At 37.5% G+C, this 25,333-nt stretch overlaps 1 protein-coding gene across 1 annotated transcript in view; it reads right to left on the reverse strand.

Moving 5' to 3' along the window:
- LOC121173166 (uncharacterized) overlaps nucleotides 1-25,333 on the reverse strand; it is a 59,907-nt gene that overhangs the window by 25,373 nt on the left and 9,201 nt on the right. Inside the window, exon 2 of the mRNA XM_041007240.1 lies at nucleotides 3,149-3,602. Within this exon, the coding sequence (XP_040863174.1) occupies nucleotides 3,149-3,602 (454 nt within the window). The remainder of the gene's footprint in view (nucleotides 1-3,148; nucleotides 3,603-25,333) is intronic.

The raw sequence follows: 25,333 nt of genomic DNA on the forward strand, positions 1-25,333 counted from the left end.
GTGTAATCGATTACACAAAGCTTTTATGTGAAAGGATGTGACTCTTCACATTTGAATTTGAATTTCAACGTTCAAAGGCACTGGTAATCGATTACTAAAACATTGTAACTTGATTACAGTTTTTTGAAATTAATTGGAACATTGTAAATTCAATTTGAAAACTTTTTCAAAACAATTTTGCTACTGGTAATCGATTACCAGAGAGTAAAAACTCTTTGGTAAACATGTTTTGAGAAAAATCCTGTGCTACTCAATTTTTGAGAAAAACTTTTCATACTTATCTTGATTAATCCTTCTCTTGATTCTTGAATCTTGAGTCTTGAATCTTGATCTTGATTCTTGAGATCTTGAATCTTGATTCTTGACTCTAAACTTTCTTCTTGAGTCTTGAATTCTTCTTGATTCTTATCTTGAACTCTTGAATTGTTTTTGATTCACTTGAGTTGTTCTTTGATTGATCTTTGAGCTTTTTGTCATCACCTTTGTCATCATCTTTTGTTATCATCATTGTTATCATCAAAAAACCTTTGATTCACCATGAAGCTTTGCTTCTACAGAACGGTGAAGAACGATGAAGAATTTCCACATAATCACTTACGGAAGCATTACGGAAGCACTTCGAATCGATTTTTCTTCAGGAAAACGTGTTTTTTTGCCCAAAATAGTTTAAATTCATAGCTTACGGGTCATGAATATTTTTGAAACAGCCCCCACCCCTATTTATAGGGAAAAAGGGAGGTGCTTGCCGCCCAGAGGCTTCTTGAGGAAGCTTTCTAAGCGCACCGAATTACTAAGTTCACCCCGCTTTTCGTATTTTATGGAAAAGTTACGAAAGTGTTTTGGATTTGATTTTCATCTTTTTTTCTCTTCCCTTTCACCAATGTTAAGTGAAATATGTTTACCCAAGGTTTTCAGAAATTTTACGGAAGTATTACGGAAGCCCCGGAAACCATTTTTCAAAAACGTGGAGGAGCTTGCCGCCCAGTTGCTTCCTTCTTAAGCAACCCAACTTCCAAAATGTTGGCCTAGATTTTTAGAATTGCTATTTACACCCTTATCTTGATAAGCTCACCCCCCCATTTTGTGTTTTTGGCTGTTTTCTTTCTGAAATCTCACGAAACTTTATGGATTCCGTAACGACATCCATTTTCTTTCCAGAATATTGCGAAACTTTATGAATTACGCAACAATGCTCTTTTTGACTTCCAAAATGTTGCATAACTTTACGGATTACGCAACAATGCTTCTTTTTGACTTCCGAAATGTCGCGGAACTTTACGGATTACCTAACGATGGGTGTTAAGTACCTCGAGGCGGTCAAGCGAAGGTTGCATGCCACCAAACAATGGTCCCCGAACGAAATTAGGGTATGACACAAACAAATGGAAGTTTGGTAACCTATTGGCGGCTCCCAACACACTTCCAATGAAAGGCTTTTTTGTTACAAAATTTGAAAGCAATGAAGGTAAGTAAATTACCAATTACAAAATTAGAAAATAGCCCTCAATTTTGGTGGTTGTGCTCTCTTTGGTGATTCACTCAATTTGGAGTGCTTCTTAGTCATATAGCTCTTAAGGTGCTTGGCCCCTTGCTTCTTGACTCAAATTCTTCAAGGGATGGCACCAATCCTCCTTTCCAATTCCCTATATGGCAACTCACAAACAAGGAAACAAAGAGACAATCAATAACCAAAGACCAAAAAATGAAATGAAAGCTAAACTAATAGAGTTTTAACAAGACAAATTTTCAAGGATTATTCAACAATTAAAGCAATGAAAAGCACATAAAAGCAAGCTAGGACTCAAAGAGAAACGTAGAAGGGCTCTAGAGTAGAGTAAAAAAAACTAAAAAAAAGACTCAATAAACCTCTAGTTTTGGCACTTGTTTTCACAATAATTTTAAATTGAAATTTCAGAACTAATATTTGTATAAAATAGGTACCAATTATAGAACAAATTTGTAGCCAAACCAACAAGCACACTTCCCTTTCACTTTTTTTTCCTGGACACTAATTTTCTTGCCAACTTGTGTGATTTTTCTTATTTTTTCCTTTTATCCAAATCACTTGGTTCTTTTTTTCTAATTTTGGTTCAGATATCTTGAAAATTAATTAAGACTTTCAGCTCAACATTGACAGTACCAATTCTCAATAATTTTTACAATTTCGTATGTTCAAATTGCCAGCACCAGCAATTTCAACTTAGAAATCAAGAGTAGTGTTTATGTTGCTTAAGGCTTGGACAATTGCAATTTGTGTTTGCTTATGCTCAAATGTCTTGAATAACACAATTCAAGAGAGCTTAAGACTTATTTTGATTCACAAATCTAGCCACAACTCAGCACCACAACTCAATTTCTTCATAGGCATCATATAGGAAACTTAGAAAATAAAACAAAGTTCAACAACAAGACTACTTCAAGGAATTGATTTAGAACATGTTATGAACTAAATAACATGCATGAATTAGACTCAAAATTCAAAAGATAGGCTAAGAATGACAAGAATACATGAACAAATGTATCTAGAATCCAATCAACGAAATCAAAATTCAACACAAACTTAGAACATAATGTGACAATTATTATTACTAAACATGACTCTAAGAAAACATGGATTAAGTGATTTACACTTATATTTTTTTGTTTTTTTTTCAATCAATATTTTGGAAGAAAATTTAGATTCAAAGGTTCAGCACAAGAAGATTATGACTGAAAAATGATAGAACCTAAAATCAACACAAAAACATGATTCAAGAGTAGATCTATAAAATTTGAACCATAGAAATGCAAGAACAAGTGTAGATCTAAGATTTAATCGGTTTATTTTTTTTTTAATCTACTCTAAACAGAACCAAACCACAAAACAATGGAGGATATACATGGAGAATAAGATGAAGAACAAGGAATTAAAGTGAGTTGACCGAACCAAAAGATAGAGGAAGCAATTAAAGTGATCTAAATTTTGGAGCCAAAATTTTACCAATTATGATTAGTGAATTTTAGCTATGGTTCAACCCACTAATTCAAGATCAAGTCCAGGATTCTCCACTAAGTGTGCTTAGGTGTCATGAGGCATGTAATGCATGAAGGACATGCACAAAGTGTGACTATATGATGTGGGAATGAGGTGTAGCAAGCAAATGCTCACCTCCCCTTCTAAAATCTTAGCACCAGGTACTAGGTCTATGGAAAACTCTATCTCTCTCTCGGGTGGTACACCGGATATATCCTCAGGGAAGACTTCAGGGAACTCTCTGACAACAGGGAGGTCACACATGGAAACCTTTGTCTCTATTTCTAGGTTAGACAAGATCATGTACACTTGAGCATCTTCTTTTAAAGTTGTCACAACTTGGTTGGCAGAGATAAACATCATATCCTTACTGACTCCAGGACCATCAAACACCACAATTTTATCAAAATAGTTTAACAAGGCATGGTTTGAAGATAACCAGTCCATACCAAGAGTAACATCAATCTGGCTCAAAGGCAAACAAATCAGATCAATCAAGAAGGTTCTACCAGAAATTTCCACAGGACAATCCAAACACACCTTAGAAGTTAACACAGAACCACTAGTTGGAGTTTGATCGAGGCTGTACCTGAATCAAATAAACATTAAAATGCAGTAACAAGGAAGTGATCATAGGTCATTTCCCAATGAGCAATGATAAACCAAATGTTCATAACAGATAGTAGGAAAATAGTAACGAATTGGGGGGGGGGGGTTGTTTGCTTTTGTAAATTAAACAGCGAATAGATGCGAATTCAAAAATAGCAGAATTAAAACACGTTGCTTCCCCTTGATTCACAAGCAAGTCTCTTATCCTAGGTTACGAGAGTTTATCCTTTATCAATTCAACCACTTAATCCAACCCTAAATTAAATTACTAAGCGAAATTTAACATAAGGCATTCATTATGTGATTAAGCAACACATACACCAATTACTCATAAACAATCATTAAGCATGAACGTAAACTAAGCGCACAGACAATTAATCAAGCACTAAGCATGCATGAATTAATAGCAACAAATACAGAGTAATTGGTGAAGAGGAAAAACGGAGCAGAATTTAATAGTAATAATAGAACCTCAAAGAGAGTTGTGCTTGATCCTCAAGAGAAAACAACACTGGAGACTTAGCCTTCCATTAATCAATAGAGAACGAACTTTTATTGCTAAAATGAAAAGTAACAACTGGAATTGCAAAACAAAAAAGTGTCTAAAAGAAGAAGAAAAGCCTAAAACTAAAAACGAAAGAGGAGGGCTCAAACTAGAGCCTTGGTGCTATTATATATTTTCAGCCCCAAAGCTTACAAATCTGTTTTAAGTCCAAGCCCATAAATAAAATAAAATCTAGACAAGATAAGATAAGATTTGATAAAATAAAATCTAGATGAAATAAAATCTAAATAAGATAAGATAAGATAAGATCTAGATGAAATAATGTCTAGATTAGATAAAATCTAGATAAGATAAGATTTGATCTACATAAGATAAGATTTGATAAAATTGTCTGCTCTCTTCAAGTCCAAGCCCAATTCTGGATTCAAGCACAATTGCTTATAATTCTCCTAAAATTAAATTAAAAACACAAAATTAGTCCAATAGGCCCAAATGATAAAACTGCGTAATTAATTTGACAATTAAGACTAATCAGTAATTAAAATGGAGCAAAAAGGGTTAAGAAATAGGAGAAAATAATGGCACATCAAAACCCCCCATACTTAGCCTTTTGCACTCCTGGGCAAAATGAAACAATGAATAAAATCCAAGGGTATCAAAGAGAGACAAACAAAAAAATTTACATATTTCTCAATGAACATCAAGGAATGAAAGGAATGGGTAACATCTAACATGAAGAGATCCAAAGAGTCAAGACATTCGTGAAAATCATCCAAGTAACCCAATCATGGCAAAATAGTTAATCAGCTCAAGAATGAAAAGTGATAAAGCCTCACAAGATATACACTCTATCTCTCAAGTGTCTAGGCTACTATTTACCCTCAAAGCACCCATGAAAACCAACACCACATAAACTTGGCAAGATTCAAAAATTGACAATCAACCCATAAGCATAAGCACATGAGGATCAAAAGGTCTTTTAAGGTTGTAATGGGGCCAAGGACAAGGTAGGGAAAAATATGGAATAAGTAGCTAAATCCCAAAGGAATAGAGGAGCAATGGGAAATAAGTGGAAATTAAGCACAAGTAGTAAACCCAAACCCTCTAATATCAACAAAATCAACCAAGGCTCCCAAATCAAGTCCTCATAACAAGACCTCATTTATTCAACTTCACTTCTTTTCTTCTTTTTTTTTTTTGAACAGTACGAATTTGAAGATTAAAGCAAGAACTAGGCAATATACAGATACATCAAGCATGGCCAAAATAAAACATTAAGCATGGCCAAAAATTATATCTTTCAATGAAACATACCCCCCACACTTATTCCCAGCTTATTCCCAAAACAATTCCAAAGCTCCAAAATTCCTTAAGGGTAAGGTGATATCATGGTTTTTCCACTTAAGGCTTGTAATGAGCTTCAAAACAAAGAAAGGGGAACATAGGCTCAAAGGGGCTATCAAAGGAATTAATTCAAGATAAGTCCATTTGGCTAGAAGCTTATAAGAACAAAATTGCCTAAATCATTTCCAAATATGCATGTGAATTAGGAAGCATCAACAAGAATCAAGCCAAAACTATTGTGCAAGCAATCAATGGGGCCAAACACACCAAAAGATTATGATGATGGATGGCTCAAATTCTCACAAAGGTAAACTTATCACTTTCAAATTGATCTTTCAAAACTATCATGACATGTAGAGGAAAAACAAGGATTTCAAATCACAAAATGTCAAAAGACTTTTATTTTTAGAACAATTACCCATTTCTTGAGCATATCCTATAATTCAAAGAAAAATATGCAAAGTTATACATGCAAACAAAATTGACCTAAAATATTAAACTAGAAACCCAACAAAACTAACAAAATTAACAAAACTAGCAAAACCAAAACCAAAGAACACTCCCCCCCATACTTAAACAACACATTGTCCTCAATGTAGCACAAGTAAAAGATTAAAAGCAATTAAACCATCAAATAGAATCGGACAAATGTAGTAAAAGTAAAGGAGGAGATAGGAAAAGAAAAACTCCCTAAGTCATGGTGGAAAAGAAGTAAGCTGAAGTAAAGAGATCTTTTGAGCAAGGACAACCCCCAATGTGTAATTGGATGCATCGCACATTAGCTCAAATGGGGCTGTCCAATCAGGTGCCTCCTTTTGCAACAAGTTTGATAGTGGAAGGGCTACCTTGCTAAAATCTCTTATAAAGCGCCTATAGAATCCTGCATGACCAAGAAAAGATTGCACCTCTCGCACGCAAGAGGGGTAAGGCAATTGTGAAATAACAGAAATTTTTGCAGGATCTACTTCAATGCTCTTATTGAAAATAATGTGGCCTAAAACTATACCTTGTTCAACCATAAAATGACATTTTTCAAAATTTAGAACAAGGTTAGTTTCAGTACATCTATTCAAAACGTTTTCCTGACTATCCAAACAAACATCAAAAGAGGATCCATATACAGTGAAATCATCCATAAACACCTCTATGCAATTTTCTAAAAAATCACTAAAAATACTAATCATGCACCGCTGGAAGGTACCAGGGGGCATTGCATAGGCCGAAAGGCATCCTCCTATAGGCAAAAGTGCCGAAGGGGCAGGTGAATGTGGCTTTTTCCTGATCCTCAGGAGCAATAGTGATTTGCATATAAACAGAAAAACCATCAAGGAAACAATAGTGAGATTTACCTGCCAGGCGTTCAAGCATTTGGTTAATGAATGGCAGGGGAAACTTTTACTATCATCCAAGTAAGCATATTTTAAATTTGATGGCAGAGGCTTCAATTCTGGTGTGGGCAGCTGGATAGTGGTAGAAAGAGATGGTTTCTTAGCCTGTACCTCATAAAGAAAGTCAGAAGTATGTGTACTTCCTAAAACATGGTTAGTTCTATCTGACTTTATAAAATCAATCTCAAGAGGTAAAACATCAAACGTGTAATCAATATCAAAATCAGATTCACTCTCAGCATCAAATTCATACATATGATCAAGTACAAATTCAGATTCAATGCATGAAGAGTGATAGGCATGCAGATTAGAATGAAGATCAGTCATGTATTCATCAAAAATATGGTCAATTATTTCAACACGAAATACATAAAGATCTTCAGATGGGTGTTTCATAGCATCAAGAATATTAAAATGAACAGTTATATCACCAAACTCCATAGATAGTGTGCCTACATATACATCTATCTTAGTTCTAGCAGTTTTCATAAAAGGTCTCCCTAAAATGATGAGAACTAATACTTTAGAAAATCCCTCCTCCATATTCAAAATATAAAAATCAACAGGGAAAATCAGTTCACCAACTCTAAGTAAGACATCCTCTATGAAACCAGCTGGATAGGCAACACTTCTATTAGCTAAATGAATTACCACATCAGTTGACTGCAAGGGACCAAGAGATAGAGAATTAAAAATAGACAGAGGCATCACACTAACAGAAGCTCCTAAATCTAGCATGGCATTGTCAAACTTACTGTTCCCTATAATACAAGGTATGCTGAATGTACCTGGATCTTTACATTTTTCAGGGATTTGGGGAACAGATTTACCAATCAATGCGGAGACATTTCTGCCCATACTAATTCTTTCACTTCCTTTAAGCTTCCGCTTATTAGTGCACAGCTCCTTCAAGAATTTAGCATATCTTGGAATTCGCTTTACTGCATCCAGCAGAGATATGTTTACTTCTACCTTCCTAAATGTTTCCAAGATCTCCTTCTCTGTCTCTTCCATTTTTTTGTTGGAAATTGCTCTTGGAGGGAATGGAAGAGGGATATGCTGCTTCTCTTTAGAGTCACCTACATAGAAACTGTTAGGTAACTTACTCTTTACATTTTCATTTTTGGCATCATCTTTTTCTGGAGTAGAGTGAGGTTGGGCAGGTTCCTTTGGTGGTTGAGGTTCTTGACACTGCTTTCCCGATCTCAATGTAATGGCACTCATATTTTTTGGATTCTGGACAGATTGAGAAGGTAATCTGTCAGAATTCTGGGACTGTTGTTGATTTAACTGTGTAGCCAATTGTCCTATCTGACTAGTTAAGCTCTGAATGGAAGCTCTGGTCTCTTTTGAAACTGCATGTTCTGCATAGTCATTTGTCTCACAAGTTCTTCAAGGGAAGGTTGTGGAGGAGCCTCAACTATTTGCTATTTCTGGGGCTGTTGCTGTTGTTGCTGCTGGATTGGTGGAGGAACGTATGGTCTGCTTGGGCCAGTAGCATTTTGAAAATAAGGCTGTTGTTGTTGCTGCTGCTGTTGTGAAGGATTCGACCATCTAAGGTTGGGATGATTCCTCCATCCGAGATTGTACCTGTTGGAGAGGTCATAATTATTTTGCTGTGGCTGATTTTGCTGCTGAGGTTGAGGAGGTCTGTTGTAGATGTTTCCAGCATAAGCTTCAGGCTGTTCAATTGCTTCAGATTATTGCACAGAAGGGCAAAGGTCTGTGTGGTGGTTGGCAGAGGAGCATAAATCATAGAGTCTGGCGACAGGTGCAGATTTTTTATTCATGGCCAGTTGGGTTACTAGGTTAACCAAGGCATCTAGTTTACCTTCAAGCTTCTTAGTCTCGCCTGATGAGGATGAATTTGTGGCTACTTCATGCACTCTTCTAATAACAATAGCATTACTTCTGGCACTAAATTGCTGGGAGTTGGAAACCATTTTCTCAATTAAATTTCTGGCTTCAGTAGGGGTCATGTCTCCAAGGGCTCCACCACTGGTAACATCTATCATACTTCTCTCCATGTTATTGAGTCCTTCATAAAATATTGGAGGAGAAGCTGCTCAGAAATCTGGTGGTGAGGGCAACTAGCACATAATTTTTTAAATCTCTTCCAGTATTCATATAGGCTCTCTCCACTGAGCTGCCTAATGCCTGAAATATCCTTTCTGATGGCCGTGGTCCTGGAAGTACGAAACTTTTTTTCTAAGAATACTCTCTTGAGGTCATCCCAGCTCGTGATGGACCTTGGAGCAAGGTAATATAACCAGTCCTTTGCCAATCCCTCTAAAGAATGTGGAAAGGCCTTCAGAAATATGTGATCCTCCTGGACATCTAGTGGTTTCATGGTGGAGCAGACAATATAAAATTCTTTCAGATGCTTGTGTGGGTCTTCACCTGCAAGGCCATGAAACTTTGGAAGCAAATGGATCAGTCCAGTTTTAAGAACATATGGGACATTCTCATCAGGGTATTGGATGCATAAGCTTTCGTAGGTGAAATCAGGTGCAGCCATTTCCCTTAGAGTCCTCTCACGGGGTGGAGGTTGTGCCATGTTCTTAGAATGTGCAAAATCAGAATGCTCAAAATCACCAATAACAAAATGCTCAGGTTGCTCAAAAGGTACTAAATGTTGTCTAACTAATCTATGAAATGTCCTATCTATCTCAGGATCAAAGGGTTGTAAGATGGATTGCCTCTAGTCATACATTACATTCAACATGCAAAACTAGTTGGCTTCTTATGCAAGTAACAGTGTAGGTTTGAACTACAGCTACCATTAAATGATATCCAAATGACTTGAAATTTTGTGAGCAACCTTATAAAATGATGAGAAGACAGCACAGAAAATTTCAAATGAAAATTCAAAGTCTAACTATATAAGCTAAAAATGATAAGTTAAGAAAAATAAGAGAATAATACTTGGAAAATAAAAAACTTTTGACAGAATTGCAATTTTTGGAAGAAGGAGACCTCAGCCGGCCTACAGCGACTATTATCGCATGGGAAATTATTTTTCTACCCCAAATACATATATAATAATAGTCATTCTGATACCCGGAGCAAAAGTTATGGCCGTTTGAAGTTGTGACAAAAATCAAATTTGCTACTTTTTTGGAACTTTCACATCTGACCAAACTAAGGGCTCCAGCTATTTTTCCCACAAAATATGGATCAAAAGAAGTGACCACAAAAAAAATCAGCCAAAAATAACAACTCCAGTTCAACAAAAGTGGTTGCTAAATCCGTCGCAAAGCACTATTCACAGCAAACACCAGAACTGAAACAGGGGAAGCGCTGAACAACAAAACTAAAATAGAACACACACACTAAACAAAATAACAAGGTACTAAACAGCACTAACACAATACTAAAACAACACTAACACAAGAATTAAACACTAACACGACACTAGCTATTATGAACCTTTGGACACTGCTCCCCGGCAACGGCGCCAAATTTGATCGAGGCCGTACCCGAATCAAATAAACATTAAAATGTAGTAACTAGGAAGTGATCCTAGGTCGTTTCCCAATGAGCAATGATAAACCAAATGTTCATAACAGATAGTAGGAAATAGTAACAAATTGGGGGGGGGGGGGAGGTTGTTTGTTTTTGTAAATTAAATAGCGAGTAAAATTGAATTAGAAAAATATCAGAATTAAAATATGTTGTTTCCCCTTGATTCACAAGCAAGTCTCTTATCCTAGGTTGCGAGAATTTATCCTTTATCAGTTTAACCACTTAATCCAACCCTAAATTAAATTACTAAGCGAAATTTAACATAAGGCATTCATTATGTGATTAAGCAACACATACACCAATTACTCATAAACGATCATTAAGCATGAACGTAAATTAAGCACAGAGACAATTAATCAAGCACTAAACATGCATGAATTAATAGCAACAAATTTAGAGTAATTAGTGAAGAGGAAAAACTGAACAAAATTTAACAGTAATAATAAAACCTCAAAGAGAACTGCGCTTGATCCTCAAGAGAAAGCAACGCTGGGGACTTAGCCTTCCATTAATCAATAGATAATGAACTTATAAATTGAAGAACGGAATTTTATTGCTACTGGAATTGCAAAACGAAAAAAATGTCTCAAAGAAAAACCTAAAACTAAAAAACAAAAATAGGAGAAAGAGAAGAGAGGGACAAGAGGGGGCTAAACTAGAACCTTGGTGCTATTATATAGTTTTCCAGCCCCAAAGCTTACAAATCTGTTTTAAATCCAAGCCCATAAATAAAATAAAATCAAATATATATAAGATAAGATAAGATAAGATCTAGATGAAATAATATCTAGATGAGATCAAATCTAAATAATATCTAGATAAGATAAGATAAGATCTAATTTTGTAGAATAAAATAGTCTGCCCTCTTCAAGTCCAAGCCCAATTCTGGATTCAAGCCCAATGCTTCATTAATTCCTGAAATTAGATTAAAAACATCAAATTAGCTGAATGGGCCCAAATAATAAAACTGCCTAATTAATTTGACAATTAAGACTAATCAACACTTAAAATGGTGCGAAAAAGGGTTAAGAAATAGGAGAAAATAATGGCACATCAGTAGTCTTCTGAAGGCGAGGACGCGTAGTCCTCTGAAAGTGAGGGCGTGTAGCCCTCTGAAGGTGAGGACGTGTAGTCCTCTGAAGGTGAGGACGTGTAGTCTTCAAGGCGAGGACGTGTAGTCTTCTTAAGGTGAGGGCGTGTAGCCCTCTAAAGGTGAGGACGTGTAGTCCTCAAGGCGAGGACGTGTAGTCCTCAAGGCGAGGACGTGTAGTCCTCAGAAGGTGAGGGCGTGTAGCCCTCTGAAGGTGAGGACCTATAGCCCTCTAAAGGCGAGGGCATGTAGCCTTCTGAAGTTAAGGACGTGTAGTCCTCAAGGGTCCACCATTATGAGAAAGCAAGAGATTGACTCATTGAGAGGGCCAGTCATTCCAAATTCAAAATGATTGGACAGTAGATGTAGGAAATCTATGTAGTTAACATGATTTTTTGGGATCCAGATGCATGTAACCTTTATCTTGAAATGTGGTAAATGCGGACTTCGTATGCAACAATGCGATGTAATGGAAAGTTGTACAATGCTCATGACATTTTTTCCCTATTTTGTGATTCTAATTTTGATTTGATTTTTTCGGATAACACAGATTGACTGTCCTTTTGAAAGAGGTGATAATTCATGCAACCTCATCCTATCCTTTGCAAATCTCTCTGGGAACTCCCTCAGAGTGTATGTTCTGTTTGATTTAAACACTTAACCATTTTGGAGTGATGGCAATGGAGTCATTTGACATTTAATCAATCCATTGAAAACCCAGAGTTTGTCACCCTCTTTTCATTTAAAAACATCGACGGGTGAGAACTTTTTATCTTCCCTAGGTTTGCTCGAGGCTTATGCACAGTGCCCCTTATTGCCCCAGTGTAGGGCTTTGAGGTATCAACCTTGTCTTTTTTCATGACCTTGTTGCAAGGAAGAAATAGTGCAGGTTCTTAAAAATGATTTTTCAAGGACAAGAAACATTTGAAGGATTTTTTTTTCAATTGACAGATTAAGTCAAATGATTTCTATTTTTGATAACTCACATTCTCTCTCAAAAAAGACAAACTTTCAGGAATGATAAAATGAGGTCACATGAATGTCTGTACTTTATTTGAGACACAGCCAATCAAATGTTTTTTTTCTTTTATTTTGAAACTTATTGTTTTGAACTTTACTCGTCGTTTTACGGCACCCTCACCAAATGTGTAGCACGAGTAATTTCTGATTGAACAGTCTTGGAAGTCCAAACTCAGGAGTGCAGGTCGCTAGAGCCAAACAAACCAATGGCTTGCGCCCACATTCCAGTGGAAGCAAAGATCTAATTACGAGAGGATGAGGGACAAAGATGTCAAATTTATCCATTTTATTTAGCATTGTAGCTGTGGTTTACAATAATGGCATAAACTTGAAAATCCTGATGAGTCATTAGAGACATCTAACAACAGCTTTCAAAATTGCCCCATGTGTGGTGTTGCTTGTCAATGTTAGGATTCACAAGCGATTCTCCTCAAATTTCAGCCAGCTTGCATTAATTAGACTTTGCACCTTATGCTTCAAGGTCATATAGTGCTCAATGGAATGTCCTGGAACTCCTCCATGATATGCAAATGTTGCGTTCGAGTCATATCCTTAGAAAAATGGAGGTTGAGGAACCTTGGCTGGGGTTATAGCAACCATTGAATTATCAAGTAGATATAGGAGCAAGTTAGCATATGACACCGGAATTTGGGGTGAATCCTACAGGCTTTTTGCTGCAAAATTCCTTTTTGGTTGGTGTTTTGGTTTGTGCTAAAGGTGGTGTTCATCATTGCAAGTGCGGTAGACCGACTTTGTGGTTGATTTAGGGATGGCCTTTGTGGATTATTGGGTGAGAGGGACTGTTATTGGCTGAGTAATGACATTGTTGGGCTGATGGGAAATTTGACCGTGTAGGAATGGCAGTCATAGAAAGGGTTTCTCCCTCATTCTCATCCTCTTCATTTGCCCCAGCTTTCTCACTCATCAAAGTAGGATGATCAAATTTGCCTCTTTTCAGACCCACTTCGATCCTTTTTCCGGCGAAGACCAAATTCGCAAAGCTTGAAGGTGCATACCCCACCATTTTTTCATAGTAAAACACTGGTAATGTGTCTACTATTATTGTGATAATCTCTTTCTCGGTCATTAGAGGTGCCACTTGAGCTGCCAGGTCTCTCCACCTTTGGGCGTATTCTTTGAAAGATTCATGCCCCTTTTTGCACATGTTCTATAGTTGCATCCTATCCGGACCCATATCAGAATTATACTGATACTGCCTAACGAAGGCAACCATTAGGTCCTTCCAAGAATCAACTCGGGAAGGTTCCAAGTTAGTGTACCAGGTAACAGCTACCCCAATAAGACTTTCTTGGAAGAAATATATCAACAGTTCCTCATCTTTTGCGTATGCCCCTATCTTCCGACAATACATCTTTAGATGGTTCTTGGGGCAAGTAGTCCCCTTGTACTTGTCAAAGTCTGGCACCTTGAACTTGGGAGAGGTGATGATATTGGGTACTAGGAACAAATTTTCTAGGTTAACAAAGGCATAATCTTCGCCTCCTTCAATGGCCCTGAGCCTTTCCTCTAGATGATCCAACTTTCCCATTTCTGCCATAGCATGAGGGTTTTTAACCGTTGTGGAATGTGAGGGGTGTGGTTGTGGGTGATACTGAGGGCCCTCCAAAGTGTTTTGCAGGGGTATACCACCAATTGCTTGCCCTTCAGTGGCATATCCGAGGCAAGGCTCAATGTCTGCTAGATTGTGGTGGGGCATTTCATGTGTCTCCCCCATGGGTTGAGAGACATGTGCATTATCAGTTTGAGGTTGTCAGCTTTCAATGAGTATGGGAGCAGAGTTATTGACATCCTCACTGGGAGTGTATGCCACATTGGGTGGTGTATAGTTGGGAGGCAAGCCATATGGTGGGAAGGCGTGCTTGTTTTGAATTTGCACATAATAGGGGCCGCTCATACTTCTCAAATCTTTGCCTACCATAGCTGAGGTTGGATGATTCATTCGGTTGAGGCCAGATGGGGGCATCGGGTTCACCTTAGCAACAGCGCTGGTAGCGGCAACTGCAACCGCATTTGCTTCCATTATGTTCTTCATGCTTATCATGGCCTTCATCATTGTGGCCATTTTCTCTTTCATGGCCTCCATGTTGGCCTTCATCTGCTTTTGCACCTCCTCTACTTCACCCATTACTCTAGCTCTAGCACGGGTTCGGTAAGGGCACTGTAAAGCATGTTCTTTCCTTTTGATAACAATGATTAAGTTCATTTTTTTCAAGGAAAGAATGCAATGAGCAATGCAACCAATGAAAGGCATGGATGTATGCGAATGATGCACAGTTGAAGTATTGCGAATTTTTACGCAAGACATAGGGTTGAATCAATTTAGATTTTCAACATGGTCCATGACATCTTTGTCAAGGTGAAACTGGAAGTAACATGGACATCAACAATCCTAAATGTGTTTGGCAGTAGACAAAGGAACGATGTAACTTGATCCATCTTTTGCCCCAATTTTTGCATGATGGTTACTTCCATACTTCAAATTGACTTTATGAACCTTTTTCATAAAAGCATGAGCTTGGTTCAACCCCATAACCCAAGGAATGGCAATTTCAATTGCCAATAATTTGACAACATTTCACAGAGATGAATGACTCGAGCATACTTAAGCTATGTATGGCAAATGTAATTATGAAATTGAGATGCCCGAAGAAACATCTTAGTTAACCATGCATTAGGTACCATGTTCAATCATTTTGTTTTTAAGTGAAATGGGTTTATGATCCCAACATGGTTGGCTCATGGAACCGAACATATGCAACTAAGAATGCAGCGTGAATTTTCATGCTTCCTTTTTGTTTTTGTTTTGCAGAGGAAAATGCAAGGATCATGCATGAGTAAACATGAAAACAAATGGTATGCAAAAACATGTTAGATGCAGATGCATGGTGATGAAGTGACTTATGCAAAATGCAATGCATGAATATGGTAAGTGACAAATGCAGGAACGATATGTCCATTACGATGCCATGAAGAGATGCTTATGCGGTGCATGATATGAATGCATTTACGGACACGAGAGACCGAAAAATCATATCTTCTTACTTGCGCATTTGGGGACGCAATGCCCCATGTGTACAGTTAAGAAGGTGATATGGACCTTCCAGCTTCCCGTGACAAAAGACGAGACCAACATACAATGCATGCGTGACGACATGATGCAGATGCGCAAAAGTGCAACAGGGGGATGTACACAACATGGGCATATCCTCAAATAATCATACAGCAAAGGCGTATATGACATTTAGGTTATATGCATGGCAGTGTTTAAAACGCACGCAGCGTGTTCGCTTCGTGCCCCTATTTTAGGGACCTAAACGGGAGGAACTAAAAGGCTTTTAGTGATAATTCCCAAGGTGGTCATATCTCTCTTAATGGTTTCTAGAGGTATCATCCCCTTCGAAAAACATATTGCGGCAGTAGGGACTACCAGCAACAATATGTTATCAAAGAGAAAAACTCTAGATGAGGCTTCGCTATTATCAAGCAAGTCGGAGACCCAGCATGACCACATATTCACCTCCACTCCTTATGTTCCCATGGACCCGGGAATAAGGCCCCTTTTCAACTCACCGTGTGTCCAAATAGTGTTGGTGTTTGTGTGCATCAAATGAATAAATATCTATCTCATGCATACATTTCAAAAACACACTAAAAGCATCAAAGAGTTATATATAAGAACGTAAGAGAAATAAAAGGAAACTGACAAAAGAGGAAGTCATGATATTGCATGAGATTAGAAGACCTAACTCTCTAAAAAGTGTCCCTAGTGGAGTTTCCGACTGTCGCAACCTACCCTTTGGCGGGAGGGCGACGCGAGACTCACGGGTGCGTCTTCCATGGGAGAAAAATGCGCAGAGTCGCCACCAATGTTTATTTGAGGAAAACGTCGGAAAAACCGGAAAGGTGTGGTCTACGAACTTTAATCGTGAAAGGTTCGGGAGTTATTTTTACGCATGAGGAAGGTGTTAGCACCTCATGCGTCCGTCACAAGGGACGATAACCTTTAACCAAGTGTGCAATATCATGTCTTTGATTTGTTTTATTTTCCCTTTTTTACATTTTTATGTCTTTGTATGCCTTTTGTATTTTTTATCTTTTTGTAGTCGACAAGGGTGTTTACCTTGCTCCTACGTATCCTCAATGGAAATCAGACCTACGTAGTTCTTTTAGAACTAAACGTTGGTTAAGTTGTTTTGATCTTTTTCCGCAAGATCGATTTTAACCACACAAAATTCGTTCAAGGCATTGGACCATTAAACGATCTTTTGATTCTTTTGAAAGGAGAGAAACGTTAAGGCATTGGACCATTAACGATCTCTTGGGGTGGTCGACAAAAGTGGGGTTTTTGCTCCTACGTATCCTCAATTGCGATGAGGAAATCAGACCTATGTAGTTCTTGCAAAAGTGGTAAAGTTACATGTTGATTTTATGCTTTTGAACGGTCCATGTTAACCAATAAAAGCAAAGAGGATCGTTTAAGGCGTTGGACCTTAAAACGGTTTTTAGTGATTTTTGCGGACAAAGCTTGATTTGTGAGTTGATTTTAGCCTTAGTTTCACTTTGGTTATTAGTCAATTCATTCAAGGAAACTTCCAAAGAAAAACGTCCGATTGATTTTTTTGATTATTTTATTCAAAGATATTTTGATTATTTTATTATTATTTTACCTTTTTTTGGTTTAACTGAGGTTACAGCGTGAATGATCGGTTAGATTTTGCTTTAACAGTGATGAAACGACATTACAACACAAATGATCGGTTGAAATTCATTTTATCATTTATTAGGCGAGATAACGGCTTAAATAAACGGTTAAAGCACGTTAAAAACGGAAGAAAAGAAAATTGAAAGTAAGCGAAATGAAAGTGAAAGTACACAAAACAAGTAGGGACCACTAAGGGGGCATAGAATGAATTGAAAGATTCGATTTCGAGAACTTACCGGTTGAAGACCGAAGAACGACGAAGAATGAACGAAGAACGACGAAGAATGAACGAAGAACGGTGAAGAACATTGAAGAATTTCCACAGAATAGCTTATGGAAATGTCTTGGAAGCGTTACAGAAGCACTTTGACTCGATTTTTCTTCGCGGAAATGTGTTTTTTATCCAAAATAGCCAAAATGCATAGCTTAGGGGTCATGAACATTTTTGAAACATCCCTCCTCGCCTATTTATAGGGAAAAAGGGAGGTGCTTGCTACCCAGACGCTTCCTGAGAAAGATTTCTAAGCGCATCCCAATTACTAAGTTCACCCCCCTTTTTGTACTTTACGGAAAAGTTACGAAAGCCTTACGGAAGTGTTTGAGATTTGATTTTCATCTTTTTTTCTCTTCCCTTTCACCAATGTTAAGTGAAACATGTTTACCCAAGGTTTTCGGAAATTTTACGGAAGCATTACGGAAGCCACGGAAGCCCCGGAAACCATTTTTCAACAACGTGGAGGAGTTTGCCGCCCAGTTGCTTCCTCCTTAAGCAACCCAACTTCCAAAATGTTTTGGAAGGGCCTAGATTCAATTGCTATTTACACCCCTATCTTGATAAGTTCACCCTCCATTTTTGTGTTTTTGGTCGTTTTCTTTCCAAAATCTCACGAAACTATACGGATTCAACTGCGATGAGTGTTAAGCCTTCCGAAGTGATCAACAATGGTCCTCAGATGAAAATAGAGTGTAAAAATTTATTTACACACACCCCACTTTGCTAAATACACTCCCGTTTCGTGTTTTTGACTGATTTCTTCTTGAAACATCTCGGAACTTTACGGATTCTACAACGATGGGTGTTAAACATTTTGAGGTGGTCAAACGAAGGTCGCATGCCGACAAACAATGGTCCCCGGACGAAATTAGGGTATGACAACAAGTCTTGGGATGAGTACCTTCCTTATATGGAGTTTTCCTATAACCAGGGGGTCCATAGAAGTACCAGGCAGTCACCTTTTGTAGTTGTCTATGGGTTCAATCCTCTCACACCTTTGGACCTAATTCCCCTTCCACTTGACACTTCTTTTATGCATAAAGAAGGTGTATCTAGGTCAGAGTTTGTGAAGAAATTACATGAGAGGGTTAAGAACCAAATAGAGAACCAAATAAAGGTGTATGCAACTAAAGGCAATAGAGGGAGGAAGAAGTTGGTGCTTAATGAAGGCGATTGGATTTGGCTCCATCTTAGGAAGGATAGATTTCCTACTAAGAGAAAGTCCAAACCTAGCCCAAGAGGTGATGGCCCTTTTCATATCTTGGAGAGGATCAATAACAATGCTTATAGGCTAGACCTCCCAAAGGAGTATAGAGTTAGCAACACCTTTAACATTACTGATTTGGTTCCTTTTGCAAGTGTAGTTGATTCAGATGATGAGGGGTTTGCAGATTTCAAGACAAATCCTCTTCCAGAGGGAGGGGACGATGCAATCCTCCCAAGGAGGGGACCCATCACCAGAGCCATGGCTAGGAGACTCCAGGAAGATTGGGCCAGAGATGCAGGAAAAGGCCCTAGGGTTCTCATGAGCCTTAGGGTAGGTTTTGGGCTCATGGGCTAAGTACGAGCCCACTTATCTTTGTACATATTAGATTAGGGTTTCATTATTTTTTGGGCCTTGTATTTAGGGTTCCATAGTGTAGGGAGGGTACCCCACAAATTTAGGGTACACTAGTAATGTAGGATTTTGCTGCCTTTGTATTTTAGGGCACCTAAAGTAGTTTTTGTATTAGGGATAATTTTGTAATTTCACATGCATTAAGTGCACTATTTGATGTGTGTTGGGAGATAAATTTAATTGAATTGGGAGAAGCCAAATCCAATTAAATTTTGGACCAGCCTAAGGGGGAGGTGAACATTTGCTTGCTACTGTTAAACAAGTGGTCTCAGATATCTTAAGAGGGGGGGGAGGGGGTTGAATTAAGATATTACAAACTATTTCCCCAATTAAAAATTCTACTTTGATTTTAATGCAAGTTCCAAGTTCCCTTAAAGATGAATTTCTAAATGATGATTCAAATTAAACAATTTGAATGTAAATGTTAAGCAACAATAAATAAAAGAGTTTAAGGGAAGAGAAAGTGCAAACACAGTTTTTATAGTGGTTCAGCAAAGTCCGTTGCCTACGTCCAGTCCCCAAGAAACCCGCTTGGGAGTTCCACTATCTCTCAAATCCTTTACACTTTCTGAAACACACAAGGACAACCCTTCCTTTGTGTTCAAATGATTTACAACAAGAGACTCTCAGTCTCTTAGCCCTTTGATTAGAAAAAGAAGAAGAAGAAGATGATCTCTCTTGAAAGAGATCGATGTTTACAATGAAGCACTCAATTCCTTATTGAATAACACAAGTGTTTGGCCAAGGAATGTTGGATGATAAGTTATTTTTGTTTGAGAGGATTATGCCTTTTGAGAACAGGGAAAACTCTGAGAGAATTTCATGCCCAAGTCACATATATATAGGCCTTTGATGGTCATTCAAAATTTAAATGAAAAGATGTGACTGCTGGGAATTATTTTCGAAAATCCTTAATGGTAATTGATTACTATAATGGTGTAATCGATTACACAGTTACTTCTAAAGAGTTATGTCTCTTCACATTTGAAATTTGAATTTTTAAATACTGGTAATCGATTACACAACTTCCACTTCCAGTAACTTCCACTTCCAACTTCCATTTTCAACTTTCAACTTCCAATAACTTTCACTTCCAACTTCAACTTCCAGTAACTTCCACTTCCAACTTCCATTTTCAACTTTCAACTTCCAATAACTTCCACTTCCAACTTCCAACTTTCAACTTTGAAATTTAAATTCAAATTTCATAGGGCTGTTTTAAAACGTTCCAAATCACTGGTAATCGATTACAAGCCATGTGTAATCGATTACATACTTTCTAAAACATATTAAAACATTTAAAAGCGTTTAAAAACAATTTAAATCAAATCCTTTGGCCAAACCTTTTGATGTTTCAACTTGGAAGATTCTAGAGGTTTGCTTGATCATATATCTTGGATTTCTTGGATTGAATAAAACTTGAGAAGTGTGTTCCTTTAGCATCATCAAAACATCTTCTTGAAGCCTTGCTTCTACAGCTACACCCCATTGCCACATCATATAGTCACACTTTGTGTATGTCCTTCATGCTTTACATGCCTTATGACACCTAAGCACACTTAGTGGAGAATCTTGGATTTGATCTTGGATTAGTGGCCTGAACCATAGTTGAAATTCACTAATAATAATTCCTTTCTTTTGGAGAATCTGTGAATCAAGTCTCTGCAATATTTTGATTGATTGATAAATATTCCATTCTTTGTTTGTGCTTTGATGATTATTGTTGATTAATTGTTGTTGATGATTGTTTTAGCACTTTTGATTGTGCTTGATGAATGTGGTTAACTTTATGATGCTTGTTTTTCAATGTCTATTTTTTTATCTTTGATTGTTGTTGATAATAGTTACAATGAGTGTGTAGGTTTTATGAGTAAAGAATAGTTATTTTTTATAGAAAAAGCTATGTCTTAGGGTCTGGTAATCAATTACCACTCCCTGTAATCGATTACCATAGAGCAGCAGACTGTAATCGATTACACAAGACTGTAATCGATGACCAGAAAGCCTGGTTAGTTACAGGATAAGCCTGTAATCGATTACCAGAGGCTGTCGATTACAGCTTGTCCCTGCCTATAAAAAGCTGCACTTTCTCTCTTTTTACGCAGAACCCTGTTCGACGACCGGCAAGTGTACCGGATCACGCAAGTTGTATAAAATGGTAAGAACTGAGTATCGAACTCTTGGGGAACTTGTTTTACTTGGTAAAACTGTGGTTTAGTAAATAAGCGTCTTGTTGTAAAAGGTTTGTGTGTAGTATGGACACGTGTGTAAACTAACTAATCAAAGGTAAATAAAAAGGTGAGTAGTGGTGGGTGCGAAAGCAGATGGTCAACGTGTTGGTCTTCCTACTGGGCGACTGATGCTGCTAAAGATGTTCTCTACCTAACAACGTTCCTGTGTTCTATGTTGTCTCCTGGACTGCTAAACCCCGATGTCTCGTGCATGTTTAGCCTAATCCTAATCAAGCATCATCCTCAGATCCCTCTTGTAGGACTAAACTTGACCAGAACTGCATTAAGACATACATACCAACAACTAGGTTACCGTACCCCGATCCCTCGTGAAAATACAATAAACTAGCCCCGTCCTATCAAGTTCTAAGGATCAAACCATTTCCTAATGTTGAATGACCCTAACTAAGCATGAATCTATGAGATCAAGGCAAAAGCATACTAAAATGAAGTACTAATAGCACAGAGAACACATGCAACATCATTAGATAGATATAAGAGTATTTACATCAAGTACCCCATAGGAAGAACCAACTAAGGATTTAGCCCTCCATAGCTGGGAAGCTTCTCTTACAAAGATGAAAAAAGAGAAAATGAAAGATTGGGAAGTACAATTGGTGAGGATGTCTCCTTCACCTGTAGAAACCTCACAATCACTCAAATTCTCATCCAATACTCTGCATGATAACTTCCTCTTCAATCGCTGCTGTCCCTCAGGATCTTCACACCAGAAGTTCTCTCTGCCACTCAGCCACTTAGATGAATGCTTCCAAGAATAGAGAAAACGCCAAAAATTGAGAACTCCCTTCCATTTCTGATTTCAGGCTTTAAATAGTGTTGCTGATTTTTTGTCGTTCGCTCAGCCACATTCTGGTTCGCTTACCCAAATTAAGTGACATTTGGCTTAGCACGCCTCTTCTTCGCTCAGCCTGGAGGTGCAAGTGGTGAACTTAGCAAGTTTGACTCTCGCTCAGCACACCTGTACAGGTCATCTTCTTCCAGGTTCTTCTATGCGCTCAGCCAATCATGTTGCGCCCAGAGAATTATGCGCTCAGCCAGAGGAGGATGGCTTAGCGAACTGCAAAAATCAAATTTCACCAAACTTGCTTATTTTACCTGAAATTGAAATGGAAAGGTTATTAAATACACAAAAGTGGGACACTAAGTACTTATTACCTAAATTTACCAAAAAGTACTTACAATACTAAAAAAAGAACTGTAAATGAAAGGAGTCGAATACAATTTACACAGCTTTTTTACACAAAAGTTAGTCATATTAACCGACTAACATACCCTCACAAAAGTTACACAAAAGAACTGTAAATTTACAGTTTTGTTTGTCCTCAAGCAAATAAAGAATAGCTCACTGGTCCCCAAGTGACAAAACATGCAATGATTATGTACCAATGTGTGTAACTCCCAAAATATCAGTTGCATGATAACAAATGAAACAAAAATGCCTTTATCAATTGCTTTTCACAAGGCATGCAGTTTTTCATAGAAAAGAACATGTTAGCAAGCAACACAACTAAATAAAGCTAGGTAGGAGACAAGTGTCATGGAAAGATGCTTAGCCGAAATCAAACAGTTTCTGTTTCACTCAAGCATAAGTGTTTAAGCTTTTTATCAATAACGACTAGCAAGAGGTCCAATCTTTGAACTTCATCTCATGTCATAAAGTCAGAAATGCATAAATTGAATCAGAAGGACTTTTATTGGCTTGTAATGAGGCTGGGCTACAAAAATATTAGTTTTTCTAGGAATCAAAGGCTTAAATTCTAAGAGAGCACAAATCCTAGACTTAACCAATTAGTCTTTTTAATATACTCAGCTTGCTCATTAGCCTTTCACTTGACTTGTTCTAACAACACACTCACTTATTTGAACTCTTTTCTTTTTTTTTGTATTTATTTATTTGTTGTGTGTGTTGTTGTTTCTTACCTTTAAACATTAACCATCAAACAGACTCCCCCAAATTTGGGGTGAAATTGTCCTAAACCAATGTGCCCTCTTAAAACCTAAGCAAGGTAAATAGGAATTTGATCGAGGCCGTACCCGAATCAAATAAACATGAAAATGCAGTAACTAGGAAGTGATCCTAGGTCGTTTCCCAACGAGCAGTGACAAGCCAAATGTTCATAATATACTTGCAGTAACAGTAACGATGGGGGGGGGTTTGGTTGTTTGGTAATTAAAGAGCAGAACAAATAAAATGGAATACGAAACTACTAATATTAAAAACGGGTTGTTTCCTCTGATTCAGAAGCCACTCTCTTATCCTGGGTTATGGAGAATTCGTCCCTAACAGTCAACCGCTTAATCCAACCCTATTTCAATTTACTAAGCGAAAATCAACTTAGGGTTTTCAATACGTGATTAGGCACCACATACACCAGTTAGCCCTTCGTCCATTAAGCATGAACGCAAGTTAGGCTCAGAGGCAATTAATCGAACACGAAGCGTGCACTGATTAATATTCACGAAATTGGGATAACTGGTGAAGGGAAAACTGCCAGGAAACCACATTACAAACGAAACCTCAAAGAGAGTTGGGCTTCGTCCTCAAAAGGAAACAACACCACAAAATCTAGCCTTCCATGGATTCAAACAGAAAACGCAAATGAAACATGAAGCAGAAACGTAAATGAACAAGAACGTAAATGAAAAGAAACGTAAATGAACAGAAACGTAAATGAACGTAGAAGAAGAAGCAAGAATGAACTCGTAATTAGAAGCAGAAAACGGAAATTTGCATTAAGAACGAAAACTGTAACAAGGGAACAGAAAAACGTGAAAACCTAAAACCAAAGCTCTGAATAATGAAAATAGCCTAGCAGAATAGAATGCCCTACACGAATCCCAAGGCAGCTATTTAAAAAGAGTCACTCAAAGTCACTGGGCCCTATTACAATACTCTGGTCCAAAACGAAATAAACACTGAACAACCTAAAATAAAATTGCGAAATTTCCTAATTAGAAATTAACTAAGGTAAGCGCTGCTTTATTTGCCCTCTTCAAGTCCACAACCAAAATCCGGATTAAGCCCAATGTTTCATTAATTCCTGAAATTAGATTAAAAACATCAAATTAGCTAAATGAGCCCAAATAATAAAACTGCCTAATTAATTGACAATTAAGACCAATCAAAAATTAAAATGGTGCAAAAAGGGTTTAGAAAATAGAAGAAAATGATGGCACATCAAAACCCCCCATACTTAGCCTTTTGCACTCCTGGGCAAAATGAAACAAAGAACAAAATCCAAGGATATCAAAGGGAGACAAACAAAAACATTCACATATTTCTCAATGAACATCAAGGAATGAAAGGAATGGGTAACATCTAACATAAGGAGATCCAAAAAGTCAAGACATTCATGAAAATCATCCAAGCAACCCAATCATGGCAAAATAGTTAATCAGCTCAAGAATGAAAAGTGATAAAGCCTCACAAGATATACACTCTATCTCTCAAGTGTCTAGGCTACTATTTACCCTCAAAGCACCCATGAAAGCAAACACCACATAAACTTGGCAAGATTCTAAAATTGACAATCAACCCATAAACACAAGCACATGAGGATCAAAAGGTCTTTTAAGGTTGTAATGGGGCCAAGGACAAGGTATGGAGAAATATGGAATAAGTGGCTAAATCCCAAAGGAATAGAGGAGCAAAGGGGAATAAGTGCATATTAAGAAAAAAATAAGAAAATAAAAAGAAGTAAAGATAAAAATTAAACATGAAGAGTAGAACCAAGAGTTTCATCATTCTTGTGCCATTTAAGATCTTATTCACTCAACTTTATTGCTTTTCTTTTTCTTTTTTCGAATTTTTTTTTTTAGATTTTTTTTTTACTCTTTAGCCTTTGAGAAACAACATTTCATTCAGCATGTCCAACATTTAACCAATATACAATGTACATCAAGTATGGCCCAAAATACATCATGAAGCATAGCAAACAAAACAAGTTGTCCAATGAACAAAAACCCCCCACA

This window comes from Glycine max, chromosome 12 (assembly GCF_000004515.6).
Source record: "Glycine max cultivar Williams 82 chromosome 12, Glycine_max_v4.0, whole genome shotgun sequence".
Classification (NCBI taxonomy): domain Eukaryota; kingdom Viridiplantae; phylum Streptophyta; class Magnoliopsida; order Fabales; family Fabaceae; genus Glycine; species Glycine max.